Source organism: Pelophylax lessonae (assembly GCF_965119305.1).
Source record: "Pelophylax lessonae genome assembly, chromosome: 12".
NCBI classification, from domain to species: domain Eukaryota; kingdom Metazoa; phylum Chordata; class Amphibia; order Anura; family Ranidae; genus Pelophylax; species Pelophylax lessonae.
The window spans coordinates 171,024,896-171,043,598 of NC_138779.1; the positions used below are offsets into that span (position 1 = coordinate 171,024,896).

General features: G+C 41.9%; 1 protein-coding gene across 1 annotated transcript in view; it reads left to right on the top strand.

Annotated features, from left to right (window-relative positions):
• TRPM4 (transient receptor potential cation channel subfamily M member 4) overlaps nt 1-14,698 on the top strand; it is a 252,482-nt gene extending 237,784 nt beyond the window's left edge. The window contains exons 23-25 of the mRNA XM_082274469.1: nt 1,859-1,931; nt 9,888-9,984; nt 14,434-14,698. Coding sequence (XP_082130595.1) covers nt 1,859-1,931; nt 9,888-9,983 — 169 coding nt within the window. The 3' untranslated portion in view covers nt 9,984; nt 14,434-14,698. The remainder of the gene's footprint in view (nt 1-1,858; nt 1,932-9,887; nt 9,985-14,433) is intronic.
• The last annotated feature ends 4,005 nt before the right edge of the window (nt 14,699-18,703 follow it).

Here is an 18,703-nt window from a genome sequence, read left to right on the forward strand (position 1 = left end):
CCCAGGGTTTGAGTGATTCTCTTACTTACTCCAAATGAATTAAGATCATTAGAGAAGAGGAGGCCCTGCTAGAAAATTAGAAGGGCCGAAGTTTGGAATCTGCTGTTGGGGGTCAGGGTGGCCAGTACATTCAGTGTTGAGATTGAGCTCCTGAAGACTCAGATGTCGCAGTTAAGAGAGATGATGACCGGGTCATCAAGCCAAGTCGCCAAAGTAGACACAGCCGCTTCTTCCAGGTTGTGCAAAGAAGCAGAGCAGGTGGATATCAAGTCTGAGATAGCTGCATTGAAATGTCTCAGATGAAGGACATGGTAAACCTGTCTTTCAACGAGGGTGTAACGGGTGGGAATGTACCCCCAGAGGGAGAGAGAGAGACTCACAAGCTGTGTAGCAAGTGGTAGCTCTCAGACAAGCTGAGACACGGGCTGCTAACCCCCCTATGTGGCCTGCCTGGCATCCTAACTTTGTAGAAGCCTGACCCCTGTATGGTAACAAAAGACTAGTGGTGAGCTTGCTGCTTTATTACCAATACCAGGATTTGGACTGTTTATTTACTTTGGCTGAAGTTAGCTGTCTTTTGTTTTGCTGCAATTAAAATAAATTAACTGTTTTGCCTTTACCCAATAGGCTGGCGGTCATTCCGGAGCTACCCCAGGTTACAGTGCGTTTTAGGAACATTTAGTGTTTTTTTTTTTTTTTTCTGCCGAAAAAACGCAAACAAGGGTTTTTTTCCTGCCTTGAAATGCTGAGCTTAAAATATGCCTCTAAATGTCCTAATGTGTATGGACACATAGGATAACATTGAGCTGCTTCTACAGGCAAAACACAAAACTCCTGCAGAAGCAGCGATTTTAATCCAATGTGCATGGATCCTAAAAAGGCCCAATGGAAATGGTTTTGTTTGTTATGGAAAAGTAGATAGGGGTAAGTATTAGGTAGTCCTGTCCTAGGGTGAAAACGCTGCTGTTTTATAGATACAGCACAGTTAATGAATAAGTGTTGTCACCTTAACACAGGAAGTCTGTTATCGGCAGGATCACCAGATGAAAACTATGGAAAAAGCCTGAAAAAAAAGAAAACAAATTCAGACCCCACATCTAAGGACTGGTAGATTGCAATATATTACATTTTTCCTTCTTCCAAGTTCTAGGGAGATATTTGACATTTCTAATCTGCATGTTTGTTTCAGGTTAGCGATCCAAGTAGATCCAAGTAGTATTGACAAAAATTGGTAATAAACAGCATTAGCAGCCTTCATATCTCTTTCAGCACAAGTTTCCTTCAAAGCGGTTGTAAATCTCAGACATGAAATATGAACAAAGAATATCCCTATATGGTGTTTACTTGTCTCAATCCAGAGTCATTTGTCATTTCTGCCTGCTGCCCCTGTTCCTCAGCTATCTGCATGTGTCACTTCAGACAAGTTTTCCTGACACCAAGAGAAAAAAGGTGATGAGGAGGGATCTCCACCACACAGTTATTGACAGCCTCTCCCCTCTCCCCTCTCCTCTCCTCTCTCCTCCATTTTGCTCTAAGGTGTCCTCACTGCGCTCTGAAGTGTGTTTTCTGACCGCTCAGACAAGCTTTATAGACTCTGCACTTTGAATGGGTGTAGAGAAAAGACTGAAGATAAACAGGTGCAACTTATGTAGGAATATTTGTTTCAGCTCTGCGTATCACCTGAGGCCAGTCACTTCACTGTATATATGTAATGGTTTACAACCACTTTAAGTGATGCCAGCAAAGTCAAGAAGTCATGCTTAGAGAATGTGGATGCCTTGTCTGATTGACTGTGAAAAATGCACTAATCGATCATTGTAAACTTACTCCAGTCAGTCACCTATTCTTACTTCTGCAGGGTTGACACTGCATTGAAACAGCTTAGTGAGATCAAGGAACATGATCGAAGATTGAGAGCACTGGAGACCGAGGTAAATGCACTACGTTATACTATGTACTTTGAGGAATTATTAGTATATTCATATTTCTGAAAATTCTACATCCTTAAATGTTAATGAAGCCTGTAAACCGGGCATATTAAGATTGGGCTGAAGTAAAACTTCTAAGGGGCATCGGTATTTATAATGAGGGCTGCAAAACACTGGGGGAAAAAGTGTGTGTGTGTATATATATATATATATATATATATATATATATACATGTATGTGTATGTATGCATGTATGTATGTATATATATATATATATATATATATATATATATATATAACCAACAGTTTGTGTATGTACTGTATCTCACAAATTAGTACACACCTCACATTTTTGTAAATATTTTGTTATATCTTTTCATGGGACAACACTGAAGAAATGATACTTTGCTACAATGTAAAGTAGTGAGTGTGCAGCTTGTATAACGGTGTGAATTTGCTGTCCCCTCAAAATAACTCAACACACAGTCAATAATGTTTAAACCACTGGCAGCAAAAGTGAGTACACCCCTAAGTGAAAATGTCCAAATTGGGCCCAATTAGCCATTTTACCTCCCCAGTGTCATGTGACTCGTTAGAATTACCAGGTCTCAGGTGTGAACGGGGAGTAAGTGTGTTAAATTTTGTGTTATTGCTCTCACTTTCTCATATTGGTCACTGGAAGTTCAACATGGCCCCTTATGGCAAATAACTCTCTGAGGATCTGAAAAAAAGAATTGCTGCTCTACATAAAGATGGCCTAGGTTATAAGAAGATTGCCAAGATCCTGAAACTGAGCTGCAGCATGGTGGCCAAGGCCATACGGTGGTTTAACAGTACAGGTTCCACTCAGAACACGCCTCGCCATGGTCGACCAAAGAAGTTGAGTGCATGTGCTCAGCGTCATTTGTCTTTGGGAAATAGACATATATGTGCTGCCAGCATTGCTGCAGAGGGTGAAGGAGTGGGCGGTCAGCCTGTCAGTGCTCAGACCATACGCCGCACACTGAATCAAATTGGTCTGCATGGCTGTCGTCCCAGAAGGAAGCCTCTTCTAAAGATGATGGACAAGAAAGCCCGCAAACAGTTTGCTGAAGACAAGTAGACTAAGGACATGGAATACTGGAACCATGTCCTGTGATCTGATGAGGTTTGGTTCAGATGGTGTTAAGCATGTGTGGCGGCAACCAGGTGAGGAGTACAAAGACAAGTGTGTCTTGCCTACAGTCAAGCATGGTGGTAGGAGTGTCATGGTCTGGGCCTGCATGAGTGCTGCCGGGACTGGGGAGCTACAATTCATTGAGGGAACCATGAATGCCGACATTTACTGTGGCATACTGAAGCAGAGCATGATCCCCCTCCCTTAAGAGACTGGGCCGCAGAGCAGAATTCCAACATAACGACCCCAAACACACCTCCAAGATGACCACTACCTTGCTAAAGAAGCTGAGGGTAAAGGTGATGGACTGGCCAGGCATGTCTCCAGACCTAAACCCTATTGAGCATCTGTGGGGCATCCTCAAATGGAAGGTAGAAGAGCGCAAGGTCTCTAACATTCACCTGCTCTGTGATGTCGTTATGGAGGAGTGGAAGAGGACTCCAGTGGCAACCTGTAAAGCTCTGGTGATCTCCATGCCCAAGAGGGCTAAGGCAGTGCTGGAAAATATTGGTGGCCACACAAAATATTGACACTTTGGGCCCAATTTGGACATATCCACTTAGGGGTATTATTGGCTGTGTGTTGAGTTATTTTGAGGGGACAGAAAATGTACACTGTTATACAAGCTGTACACTCACTACTTCACATTGTAGCAAAGTGTCATTTCTTCAGTGTTTTCACATGAAAAGATAATAAAATATTTACAAAACTGTGAGGGATGTACTCACTTTTGTGACATACTGTAACCTCTACAGGGCCCTGTCTATATTTGGGACTTTAGTTAGTACACGTGTGGGCTAATTCAGTACACTGGAAAAGATATAATAAAATATTTACAAAAATGTGAGGAGTGTACTCACTTTTGAGAGATACTATATATATATATATATTGTGAGGGATTAGCTCGGTGGTAGGCGTGGATGACCCCTTGGGGGGTGCGTTTTCACAAGAAGATAGAAATGCTTGCAAACAACAGTTTGGTTTATTAATGCATTTTTCTTCACCAGACTGCAAGCGTCAAAACCAGCAAAATAAAATAAAAGACAAAATAAATCCTTGCCTCTGTGGGCGGCTACCTTCTCACACTGGAACCTACCTAAGAGTCTGTCTCCAACCTACTGTTGGGCAGACTTTCTTATCCTACAGCGGATACTCAACAGTCCATGTTTTATCTCTTCACACAGCACATGTTCATTTAACAGGTCCCTTTACTCTTCACAATGAGAATGTCTCTTTGCTTGTCTCTGCACATGGCAAACATTCCTTTATTTCTTCCCCATAGAAATAGTTTGTTTTCTCACCTTGAGACGTCTTCACAAACTGGTTAATTTCCCCTTCACATAGGAAATGTTCATTGGTTTCTTTTCACCTAGAAACGATCCAAGACCTCACTTCAAGTAGTCTTCACACTTGTTACCCTCCTCAGCTTCACATCGCTTTAGGAGGTCTTCCCCATGCTCACACAGCTTTCAGGGGGCACACGTCTGTCTGTCCTCCTCTCCCATCCCACACGGCGACAGGAGGCAGCAGTCCTTCTCCCAGGCTTCCTCAGCGTCGGGAGGCACACATCTGTCTGTCCTCCTCTCCCAGCCCACACGGCCACAGGAGGCAGCAATCCATAGACTTCCTCTGGACAAATTATAGAGGCCTTCATTTCCTCATTCCAAACAGCTGAAGGCCTTTCAACTTCTTTACACCTTCCTGCTGCCTTTGGCAGCCGACACCCTATAGTAATTGGTGAACTTTCCAAACCAGGTGGGAATGTGTCTCCTCTCTGTGACTACATTCCCAGATTTACCTGACTTCCTGTCACAATATATATATATATATATATATATATATATATATATACATACACACAAGAAAACTTCAGTTCAAGATTCCAAATTTGATTTCTGAACTGATTCAGGAACAGAAATTTAGGGTAAAAGGGCCATACGCAGACTCAAAAGCACTTTTTCCTGCTGTAACCCATAGCTGCCTCAATAGTCAGTTCTCCTATAGATGGCTTTTAATCCATTTGTCAATAAATATTAGGTGTCCATCAATAAAAATATTTTGTGATGGGCACAAAAAAAATCCTATTTTTGCTGCATCCCTCTAATTCTGTCTTTACTTTGTTACCAAGGTCTTAACTTCCCAGCTTTTGAACTTAAGCCTCACTTGCATGTGCAAGACCTCCTATCCACTAAGGTTTTCCTATTTAACAGGAGAAACCGAGATGGAAGTCAAGCTCTGAGAAATCAGAAAAAAAAATTAAATAAAAATTAGAGGAGCAACAAGAAGTTTTACTGCCCTACAAAACTGTAATTCTCTTGGGTAGGACTTTTAGGGCCTATTTACACTTGCCCTTTTTATTATAGCAAAACTTATGCACTTTGTTGCATGAAGAAATAACCTTTTTCTGTATGGTTGGTTCGGGTTGAGGCGCTGCACTTTAGTGTGATAGGCTCCATGCCCACCTTACCTTCAACATTCACATTAAAACTGTTGCAGTGTACACAGATCACCCAGAGGGGAATGTTTTTTCTCAACATAAGTGGAGTAACTCTTTAATGCAAAACTAATCTCCAGCAAAGATCATAGATTTCTCACCCACTAACCAACCTCCAGCTGCACCTTTCACAGCGCTATCTTTTTGCCAAGGACCAACTCTTCTTTTGCTCTTTAAAGTGGAAGTCCACCCCAAAGGCTTCTTTCACACGGTCCGCCTCCGTAGGCGGATCTGTGCTGCTCAGCGGGGGATCAGTACACAGATCCCCGCTGAGCAGGCAGGTGACAGCTCCCTCTCCGCTCTGTGTGCGGAGAGGGAGGTGTCAGAGCCCCATGCATCTCTATGGGGGAATCAGATGAGAGCGGACCGCCTGTCCGCTCTCATCCGATCCCCTGGACAGATGGAAAATAAGGTTTCCATCCGTCCAGGTTTCACGGACAGGATCGGATGCGGATGGCAGCGGGTGTCAGCGGACATGTCTCGGCTGACATCCGCTGCCCCATAGGGATGCATGGAGGATCCGATCAGATCCGCCTAAAAAAACTGACAGGCGGATCTGATCGGATCGCTCGTGTGAAAGGACCCTAACACTTAAATCTCTACATCTACAGGCATCCACGATCTAAGACTAATCTATCTAACCCTGTAAAGAAGATTTCAGTATATGTACCTTTTCTGAAACCGTTCCAGTCTGGTCTCCAGCGGCGGAAGCTCTGCAGAGGAGACAGCTGACAACAGCTGGGAAATGTATGAATAGGAGGTGACGTCACCCATAGAGTTGCTATGCGACAGTCATTGTCGGCTGCCTCCCCTGCACCGGTCTCCACAGTGAAGCCACCACTGACAGTTCAGCATAGGACCGGGCTTCAGAAAAGGTGTGTATAGCGATTTCTTCTTTACAGGGCTGGATAGGTTAGTCTTAGGCCCCTTTAACACATAGGTCCATTTGTCTGTTTTTCATCCATCCGTTGACGGATGAAAAACGGACATCAATGCATCTCTATGTAAAAACGGATGACAACGGATGATCACCCGTTAACATCCGTTTTCATCTGCTTCCATCAATAAACGTTTTTTGGAATGGATGAATGCCCTATTTTTCCATCGTCAAAAAAATGGATCGGAAGAAAAACGGATGTAAACGGACAAACGGTCTGTTTTTCATCCGTTTTTGCACTGATAGTGAATGTAAAAAAAAAAAAACGGATGAAAAATAGGGAGGAAAAAAACGGATGAAAAACTGATGAAAAATGGATGAACAAGGGATACATTTTGACGTGACTGAACTGATGAACTGAACGGACCGTATGTGTGAAAGGGGCCTTAGATTGTGGATACCTGTAGATGTAGCGATTTTAGTGTTAGGGGGGGACTTCCCCTTTAAGATGCAGATCCATTTATGCACTGATGGTGCATTGGTGCATCAGGCTTTCTGATTTCATACAATAAGCAACATATATCTGGCGCAAAGGCTAATTGCTACACAGCAGAAAATTTATATCCATATGAATAAGTCCATGAATAGGTAGTCCATCAATAGGCAAGATAAATAAGTCAAAATGTCAAAGGTGTATACAGATGTCTCAATATGGAGGAGGCAGCTGTCTTCAGAGTCTAGCATTCTCTGTATCTGGTAATGAAGAAGGAGAAAAACACAAAGCGCCACCTAAGTGTAGTATTAAAGACAATTTATTGTTGCACAAATGATAAAAACTCACAAGATAAAAGTAGGTAATAGGCTCATCAATGTACAGTGCCTTGCGAAAGTAATCAGCCCCCTTGAACTTTGCAACCTTTTGCCACATTTCAGGCTTCAAACATAAAGATATAAAACTGTAATTTTTTGTGAAGAATAAACAACAAGTGGGACACAATCATGAAGTGGAACGAAATGTATTGGATATTTCAAACTTTTTTAACAAATAAAAAACTGAAAAATTGGGCGTGCAAAATTATTCAGCCCCCTTAAGTTAATACTTTGTAGCGCCACCTTTTGCTGTGATTACAGCTGTAAGTCGCTTGGGGTATGTCTCTATTAGTTTTGCACATCGAGAGACTGAAATGTTTGCCCATTACTCCTTGCAAAACAGCTCGAGCTCAGTGAGGTTGGATGGAGAGCGTTTGTGAACAGCAGTTTTCATTTCTTTCCAGAGATTCTCGATTGGATTCAGGTCTGGACTTTGACTTGGCCATTCTAACGCCTGGATATGTTTATTTGTGAACCATGCCATTGTAGATTTTGCTTTATGTTTTGGATCATTGTCTTGTTGGAAGACAAATCTCCGTCCCAGTCTCAGGTCTTTTGCAGACTCCATCAGGTTTTCTTCCAGAATGGTCCTGTATTTGGCTCCATCCATCTTCCCATCAATTTTAACCATCTTCCCTGTCCCTGCTGAAGAAAAGCAGGCCCAAACCATGATGCTGCCACCACCATGTCTGACAGTGGGGATGGTGTGTTCAGGGTGATGAGCTGTGTTGCTTTTACGCCAAACATAACGTTTTGCATTGTTGGCAAAGAGTTTGATTTTGGTTTCATCTGACCAGAGCACCTTCTTCCACATGTTTGGTGTGTCTCCCAGGTGGATTGTGGCAAACTTTAAACGACACTTTTTATGGATATCTTTAAGAAATGGCTTTCTTCTTGCCACTCTTCCATAAAGGCCAGATTTGTGCAGTATACGACTGATTGTTGTCCTATGGACAGAGTCTCCCACCTCAGCTGTAGATCTCTGCAGTTCATCCAGAGTGATCATGGGCCTCTTGGCTGCATCTCTGATCAGTCTTCTCCTTGTATGAGCTGAAAGTTTAGAGGGACGGCCAGGTCTTCGTAGATTTGCAGTGGTCTGATACTCCTTCCATTTCAATATTATTGCTTGCACAGTGCTCCTTGGGATGTTTAAAACTTGGGAAATATTTTTGTATCCAAATCCGGCTTTACACACAGGTGGATTCTATTTATCATCATTAGTCATTTAGGTCAACATTGGATCATTCAGAGATCCTCACTGAACTTCTGGAGAGAGTTTGCTGCACTAAAAGTAAAGGGGCTGAATAATTTTGCACACCCAATTTTTCAGTATTTGTTAAAAAAGTTTGAAATATCCAATAAATTTCGTTCCACTTCATGATTGTGTCCCACTTGTTGTTGATTCTTCACAAAAAATTACAGTTTTATATCTTTATGTTTGAAGCCTGAAATGTGGCAAAAGGTTGCAAAGTTCAAGGGGGCCGAATACTTTTGCAAGGCACTGTAGGTAGGCGGGGGGGCCGTTCCAATCTGTCCCTTGTCCTCTTTATGCATTCCGTCCACGAAGCTACATGTTGTAGAAGGAGCTGTTGCTCTGAGCGCGTAGCCTGCCTTTCTTGTCATCCCCTACCCACCCGACTGTTCCGGCCTATTCGTCTTCCGGTGATTGTCACTGCTGCTTGCGGTCCACGCTGGTTCACTTCCTGGTGCACAGGAGAACCGCAAGAGCTGGCGAACAACATGTAGCTCCGTGGACTGCGTGCATAAAGAGGACAAGGGACAGATTCCCCCCCACCTACCTACATTGATGAGCCTATTACCTACTTTTATCTTGTGAGTTTTTATTTTTTGTGCGACAATACATTGCCTATAATACTACACTTAGGTGGCGCTTCTTGTTTTTCTTCTTCTTTCTGGTTTCATACAACTATACAGGGTATACAAATTACTATATTTATGATGATGTTGCTGTGCACATGCATCCCACTAATATGGAGCGACGAACACCCACTGAATGCAAAGACATGCATTGCCAAATTACTTCACCAACTGGAGAAGTTACTCAGACTCCTAGCAGGCACTATATGAAGCATGTAAGAGCAAACAGCTCTCCGGAAAGTTGTCAGCAATGTGGGTTATACTTCACTGCATTAACAGAGAACATGTGACCTATGGTGTAGCTTGGGATATGTAAAAAGATATTTTTCCAAGTATCCCAAGAACTGTGAAGATGAAATATTTTGTATTGGCTATTTATTACGTGTATGGAAATATAATTTTTTAACTATAACGTATAAGGGGTTTTATTTACTGTTTAAATCCCTGTTGGAGAGAGATCCCCTCACTTCCCATGAGACGAGACAGGAAGTGAGGGGATATTTACCAAATAGGGACATAGACAGCAAAAAAAAAGAGAAAAAAACCTTACTGAGGTCTTAACCCTCTCCCACACTTTGTAAAACTAACAGTGTTTTGTCTGAAGATGAATTTTAGTGTTTTAATTAGAAAGCTGTGTGGCTAGTAATGGCATAAGTTTGATCAGAACTATTTTATTTTCTGTAGCTTGAATACTGTGGCAAGGCACTTTCCTGGATAGTTGATGCCCTTCAAGAAAGTGGAATGGTAAAAAGCACAAAACCACCTCCAGCCTTTCAGTAAGGTAAGCATGGGCATAAAAAATGTATAATGTTCACCTATACCTCCTCTTCCAAAAAAACAGTCAACTCATTTCTGGAAATGTTTGCTACAAATCTTTGATTGTCCAGTCAGCCATGGTGCATACATTCAATAAAGCATAGAGCCTCTATCCCTTAAATGAAAAGGTAAAAGTAAATGTGATACCAACTTGAGCAATTTAAACTAAACATGTATTTAAAAAGCAGAGAATATCTTCAGTGAATATCACATTTAACACATAGTTAAATAATTAAAGGAATGGAGGACATCAGCTATGAGGAAAGACTACAAGCACTGAACCTATTCTCTCTGGAGAAGAGACGATTGAGGGGGGATATGATATCAATGTACAAATACTGTACTGGCGACCCTAGCATAAGGTACAAACTATTCAGAGAAAGGAGATACAATAAGACACGTGGCCACTCACTAAAACTAGAGGAAAGGCGGTTTAACCTTAACCGCTTGCCGACTGCTCCCAGTATATTTACTGCGGCAGTCAGCCCCTCACAGGCAGAGCAACGTAGGTCTACGTCGCTAGCCTGTGAGGCTCTGGGGAGAGAGCGCGGCGCCGGAGGCGCGCTCCCGCGCGGTCACGGACCTCCCCGCGCGTGTGACCAGTAGACCCGATGTCCGCCGGTCACTCGGCGATCGTCGGGGGAGAGGGAGAAAGTCAGGCGGCTTATGTAAACAAGCCACCTGTCATTCTCCCCGGTGTAGAAACAGTGATCACACGGTTCTACAATGTAGGACCGTTGATCAGTGTTCCTACAGCTCAAGCCACAGCCAATCACAGTAAGAATCACGCCCCTAGGGACACACGCAGCCCCTCCCTCTCAAATAAAGTTGACCCCTTCACTACCAGTGTATTTTTACAGTAACAGTGCATATGTATAGCACTGATTACTGTAGAAATGTCACTGGTAACCCCAAAAGTGTCAAAAATGTCAGTCAAGGGTCCGATCTGTCCGCCGCAATGTCGCAGTACCGCAAAATAAATCACAGATCGCCGCCATTACGCGTTAAAAAAAAAAACAACAAAAATGACAAAAATCTTTCCCTTTGTTAGTAAACGCGATAACTTTTGCGCAAACCAATAAAAATACGCTTTTTGCGATTTTTTTTTTGTAGCCTAAAACAAATTGGCGGAAAATGTTAAAAAATTTAGATTTTTACATTTTTTTGGGGGGGAATTTCATATAAAAAAATTTGAAAAATATTGCTATTTTTGCAAAATTGACGTTCTTTTTTTTGTTTATAGCGCATGATCAAAAAATCGCACAGGTACCACCAAAAGAAAGCTCTGTCTGTGGGAAAAAAAGGACGTCAAATTCGTTTAGGTACAGCGTCGCACAACCGCGCAATTGTCCATTAAAGTCACGCAGTGCCGAATCGCAAAATACCCCCTGGTCTTTTAGCAGCCAAATCCTCCGGGGCTTAAGTGGTTAAAGGTCGTAGGGGGTTCTTCACTGTAAGAGCGGTAAGGATGTGGAATTCTCTTCCACAAACAGTCATATCAGCAGGGAGCATCGATAGTTTATAAAAACTATTAGATGGGCACCTTAAAGACCACAACAAACAGGGGTATTCAATGTACGGTTAACAGTAGACACACACACACACATCATAGGTTGAACTGGATGGACTGATGTCTTTTTTCAGCTTCACAAACTATGTAATATCAAATCCAGATAAATAGATAACGATATACTGTATAAAAATTAAATAATAAACATGGTATACCTACCTGCTCTGTGAAATGGTTTTGCACAGAGCATCCCCGATCCTTCTCCTCTGGGGTCCCCCACTGGTGCTACAGGCTCGTATAGAGACAGACAGCGCAGCTCAGCCTTGGCCCCTGCTCCCTTGTCACTGGATTAATTGACAGTCAATGGCTCCCGCTGCCATCAATATGCCCTGTGAGGAGGGAGAAAGCAGAGAGAGTTGCTGCTCTCAAACACAGCGCTGGATTGAGATTGGGCCCAGGTAAGCATATGGGGAGGGGCTGGGGGATCATATGGCACACAAGGTTTTTTAATTGCAGAGAATTCATTAAGGTAAAAAACCTGAGCCTTTAGAATCACTTTAAGTTTTGTTCCACTGCCTCAGATCCTCTGTGCTATTTTTTTAATGTGATAGGCAGCCTTTTAAAGTGTTACTAAACCAAGAACCTGCATTCATTAAACCTGGTCTCCCTATAGTACACAGAACACGAAAAAGCAATTATTTTAGTAAATATAAACTGATAAATACATTTTTTCATCAGCAGTATATAGCAGTCTTGTGACTTGCATCGGTTCCTAATAAAGTTTGTAGGTGGAGTTTTCATTCTCCCCTGATCCTCTGTCTGGACATGTCTGGACAGTGCTGATTGGGCCTGGGCTGATCACATGCACTCTCCCAAAAAAAAAAAAAAAATTCTCTAGCAATACACACCAAACTGAGCAAGTGCAGCCCGGCCCCTGGCTCTGTAACTATCAGGCTTTTTTTATTTGGAGACAGTGGAAGAAGAGGAGGATTGGAGAGACAGGATCAAACAGCCTTTATTCACAATGCAAAGAATTAACCCCTTAGGTTCACCAGGAAGTATAACCAGCATGCTTTACTGCATATACTGACTGGTTTTATGATTGTGGGTTAGTAACACTTTAATATTAGCGTCATTAATCACTCCTAATTTTTTCTCTTTTTTAGCTACTAAAACAAAAGGAATCTGTATGGTAAACTGCAGACTGATCCTCTGCAAAGGTGCATGGGACCATAGTCTAGTCTCTAGCAATGCCATCACTTAGTGTGATGCAAATAGGACCCCCAATTGAGGTTAACCTTTTTCCCAGGCCTAGTACCTACTCAATCGTACCTCTTGCACTAACCATAGTCCAGTTCCTGAATGTCTTTTAAAGGTTTATTGCAGGAAAAGAAGGAACAAGAGTGGGTGGAAGTAGCAACCAATACAACAGAGCTTCCTGTGTTTTTGTTCCAAATGGCGGTTGCAGAATTGGGCCAATGGAGATACAAATATTACTCCTTTGTTCCTAGAGATATTGTTTCTTCTACTGGAGGTCCCAGACCAGGGGAACATTTCTAGTGTGATTCCAAAGCTTCCAACTATATCCAAGGCTCAGGATTTTATAGGCAGCAAACTTGAACTTGGTCTGCAACAAACAGAGATTTGCATATCTCTGAGAGATACATAGACATATTTGCATACCACGAGAGACATGTAGAGAGTAAGCAAACCCCCCCCCCCCCCAAAATGTTTTAAATACACTGCTCAAAAAAATGAAAGGAACGCTTTTTAACCGCTTGCTGACCGCCGCAAGTACGTATACTGCGGCGGTCAGCGCCGGCCAGGCAAAGTGACGTACCCGTACGTCACTAGCCTGTGAGCCAATAGGGGGCGAGCGCGCGCCGCCGGAGGCGCGCTCCCGCCCCCGCTCGTTCACGGACACCTCCACGCGAGTGACAGGCGGACCCGATGTCCGCCGGTCACTCGCGATCGTCCGCTGTGAAGGGAGAAAGGCAGGCGGCTAATGTAAACAAAGCCGCCTGTCATTCTTCCCTGTGTAACAGCAGAGATCTAACGGTCCTGCTATGTAGGACTGTTGATCTCTGCTGTTACATGTAAAGCCACATCCCTGCACAGTTAGAAACATGCCCCTAGGGACACACTTAACCCCTCCCTCTCCAATAAAGGTAACCCCTTCCCTGCCAGTGTCATTTTTACAGTAACAGTGCATATGTATAGCACTGATTACTGTAGTAATGTCACTGGTACCCCCAAAAGTGTCAAAAATGTAATTTTACATAACACAGAATTACTTTCAAGTACAATTTTAATAGCATTAGGTCAATTTAATGTTATGCTTTTAAAATTATATTTTATACACTACTTGTATTTACTAATTTATACAATTATTGGTTTACAAGTAAAAATTTAATTCATTCCCAGTGGGTTAGCTAAAAAGACAGCACTGAAAAAAGTAAAAATAAAACCTAAACAGTCAGCTTGGTAATGGATGGATCACTGCTGTGACTCTTTCCCAAGTGTTTGTAAATTTAAACTTGCGCTATTAAGCCCCATAAACAACAGACTTATACCCAGTAGAGATGTGGGTAAAACTGAAAAACAACTTGGAAAAAAAAGCCTAAAGCACCATCCACTTGTGCCAAGGAGTATATCAAATATTTATATGATATATTTTATATTTGCTTGCCAAATGTTTTTTCACTTTATTTTTTGTGTAGGTAATCTATAGAAAATAAAATGTAAAAACCCATTGCACACCCACTTTTTAATACTGTGAATGTTTTTATATAGAAGCCAGTATATTTTTGATGCAGTAACATTGAGATGGATTTTTAAGATGACAAGCAATAAAAGGAAGCAAATACATTTATTTGAGCTCAGTGATGTTTTCTTTTTTTTCAGGTCATACTGTGGGACACTTTCTGTTTACTGCCAATCATAGGACAATAATTCTTCACGCATTCAGTGCTGCACTGGATTGGAAGTTTGGTTTGTGAATAGTGAAAGATCGGACTTTTTGTAAATAATTTTTTCTAGCAACTGCCCTGTCTATCCTAATTTTCCAGGCTCAGTCACAATGTATATTTCCAGCTTTTATTTTGACACATGAACTGATGCTCTTCACTGTCAACTGAAACATGTATATAAAAAGAAGCAAATCTGTAAAAGTATATATATATATATATATATATATATATATATATATTTTTTTTTTTTTTTTTTTTTTTTTTTTTTAGTTTAGTCTGATGTTTTAATTGTATGTCTGCCATTCCTGCTGTTGTGGCACGCCATTTTGTGCACTGAAACTATGTTCAGCTTATATGTTTGCTACAAATAGGCAACACCACTGAAACTGATTGATGGGACGGTTGAGGGGTATGTAAAATGTAAACCGGAGTGAACCTGAGCAATTTTTAATAGAATTTTTAAATTTTTTTTTTAATATATATTTTTACTGCAAGTTTAAAAACAAATATACTCCTTTCACTATTTATTTATCATGCCTTCATACCCATGATTTTTTTGAAACCTTATAAATGCCAGTTTTATGCTTTACGTTCCATTGCAATACAGTTTACATCTTGACAGTTTTGGGTGTTTTTATTATTTCATTTGCACAATTCAGTAATCTCACGTCAACAGGTGACATGAAGTGCCCTTTAACTGACTAGTACACATTAGTTTACTCACAAAATATCTGCAGTCTCTGCACTATGCATTCTTAAGCCCTGTACACACGAGTCGAAATTCGGCCGGTAATTTTCGTCCAACGACCGATCTGCCGATTTTCGGCTTGTTAGTATGATGCTTCCAACAACCGACTCCGAATTTTCGGCTGAAAAAATTCTGGTGTGCAGGCTATAAAATTTTTGTCCTCCATCAAAACACGGCCGATTTTCGTGCAGTCAGTACAGATTTCGACAGGGAAAAATCTTTTAAGCAAGACTGGGCATGCTCAGAGAAGAAAGAACACAAAGAAAGCAAACCAACACATGACATCACTTCTGAAGTAGAATTCTGTCGTGTGGGAAAATTCGTGTGCAGTCTAGAGCACATTCCAATCAACAAAACACCACTCTGGACAAAAGATGGACGACCGGTCGGCGGAAATTCGTTGCGTGTGTACGAGGCTTAAGAGTTGGTTCACACTAAGGCGACATGACTCCTTACTACTTCGGGGGGCAACTTGTGCATTCCCATGCACCAGGACTTCGGAGCGACTTGCAGGGACTTCACATAATGGAAGTCTATGCAAGTCGCTCCGAGGTCACCCCGAAGTAGAACAGGACCCTTTTTCTAAGTCGGAGCGACTTGTGTCGCTCCTATTAGAACGGGTCCTGTAGCGGTCAATTGACCGCGAGGGAGCGCGACTTGTCAGGCTGACAAGTCGCGCTAGTGTGGACCGGCTCTAATAAGTAAACTTTAAAACCCTAATCTACTTGTATAGAGAATGGAAGCCATCAATGCCATTGTGGGCGTGGTGAGTTCTAAACTAAAATATGTATTGATTGTAGTATGCCTGGAAACATTGGTACTAAATTTCAATACAATTTATTTATATAACTTTATTGATTTTGTTTTGTGTGGTTTTTTTTTCCAGTAAAATATGCATATATACAGTTTGTATTCATATTTTGTTTGGTTCTTTGAAGTAGTCCTGGAACAATTTGAACTTTGTTAGGCTACAGGAAGAGATGTCCTTGGGTAGTGGTAAACTCCAAGTGATGGGAGTATAACTCCAGAAAAAGACACAAGTGTCCCGGGTCACAATCCTCCCATCGTGAATTGCATGTTGAGCTGAGAGCCCTGAGACTGCATCTACACCCAACGCTTCACAGAGCTGGACTGGACTGGTTTCTTCCTTCCCAAAATAAAATGAAAACATGTCTTGTTCTAGCAGCTGCACCAAACCAACCAATCCCACATATATCAAAAAAATCTCAGATCAAGTAGTTCCATAACAAGGTTCATAAACAATGAAATCATAACACGTGTCTTAGCTGTGCATAAGCGCCGGTTCACACTGCAGCGACGCTACTTCGCACCGCGACCTCCGAGGCCGCCACGGACTTCATAACATTGAAGTCTATGGCGGTCACCTCCGGGTCGCCCCAAAGAAGCTCCGGACCCTTTTTCTAAGTCGGAGCGACTTGTGTCGCTCCTATTAGAACGGGTCTGCAGCTTCCCTATGGAAGGCGACCTGTGAGGCGACCAGGTCGCCTCACAGGTCGCCTTAGTGTGAACGGGGGCTAAAACACACAGTGTATAAAAAAAAAATGTAACAAAGTTCATTAGAAAACATCCCACAAACAGGAATAACATTTCCCTTGCTGTTCAAGATAATCAACTTTTTGAGATTTAATATCATCTGCACTGCGATGTGTGGTCAGCAATTTTGAGACATATGGTAAAGGATCCCATAAATGCACAGAAGGGCCAATGAGACTGACAAACAAAAGAGAAGACGGGTGTTCAATGCCAAGCCCACTCCTAATGGGTGACATCCCCAAATTCATTGTACTGAAGCCCCGCTCAAAATCATCGGATGTCACCAGAAGACTGTTAACTGCTGTCACAACTGGTTTCACATTTTCAGGAACCTCTGCACCATCATCATCAATGAAATCTCTGAAACCTTCACAGATCATGGATGCATTGTTTGATTGGCCATGGCCAGTGTTGGGAATTTAGGATGTCAATTTCAAGGGCAAGAATTTCAAGTTCAACTTAAGCTCCGTACACACGCGTCGAAAATTGTCAGTGAATCTTCGTCCAACGTCCGATCTGCCGATTTTCGGCTTGTTAGTATGATGCTTCCGACAACCGACTCCGACTTTTTGGCCGAAAAAAATCTGGTGTGCAGGCTATAAAATTTTTGTCCGCCGTTAAAACACGGCCGATTTTCGTGCAGTTAGTACAGATTTCAACAGGGAAAAATCTTATGAGCAAGTCTGGGCATGCTCAGAGAAGAAAGAACACAAAGAAAGCAAACCAACAACTGACATCACTTCTGAAGCAGATTTTTGTTGGGCGAGAAAATTCGTGTGCAGTCTAGGCACATTCCAACCAACAAAAACCCACTCTGGACAAAAGACGGACGGACGATCGGTCAGCCGATAATCGTTGCGTGTGTACGGGGCTTAAGTGTGATGAAGCTGCAGGTCTGTTGCTCACAGTTAAAGCATGAAGCCTGGAGCGTAAATTATCCACCAAACATTAATAAAATTGAGGGAGATTTATCCTCTCTTGGCCTTTTGTACTCTCTGGATTGATGGTCACACCCAGAAATTCTCTTTATCCAGAGATTCCATGACTTCTTTCAGATGTTTGCCAGGCATGTCTTTCATTTTTTCAATTGCACGAACTGACCGATTTATCTGCCGGTAGGCTCATGGAAGTGTGATGTCATCTCTTTGAAGGGCGTCCCTTTTCCTGAACAACATCTGCAACCCCAGCAAGGTTTAACAAATCATTTTCTGACATCAGGACCTTGTTAAGGCCACTAAATAGAGATTTCTGCTTACTGTTATGAGCTGAAGTTAAGCTTGTGTTCATGAAATGACTGTACAGTGCAGGATATGACTCCCAAACTGCTCGTATAGCTCTCCAATTTTAAGAATTTGGACTTCTAATTCTTTTGCACATTCAGAGAGCTTCGACAGGTTTTTTTTTTTTGGTGACTAATGATACACATCATACAACTTCTCAAAAATGATGTTACTTGATGAATACCAGGAATAGAATCGACTTTATTTGAACTGCAGAATTCAAGCCTTTGACAAAAGCAGTACCATTTCATAAGCTGTGGATAATTTTCACTAATTTGCTCCAGAAAACCAGATTTTCTTCCAAGCCTTGAGCCCCGTACACATGATCAGATTATCGAACAATCTGTCGTCCATTTTTTGTTGCATGCTAGTCTCATGTCGAAAGTGAAGAGGTTACTTTCATACGAAAATTCCCTTACGACAGAATTCTACTTCAGAAGTGATGTCATGTGTTGAATTGTTTTGTATGTGTTCTTTCGTTTCTGAGCATGCCTAAATTTTTTTTCGGACGAAAACTGTACTAAGTAAATGAAAATCGGACGTTGTGTTGACGTACAGTACAATAAAAATTTTATAGCCTGCACATCCAGTTTTTGTCATCCGAAAATTCGTAATCGGCTGTC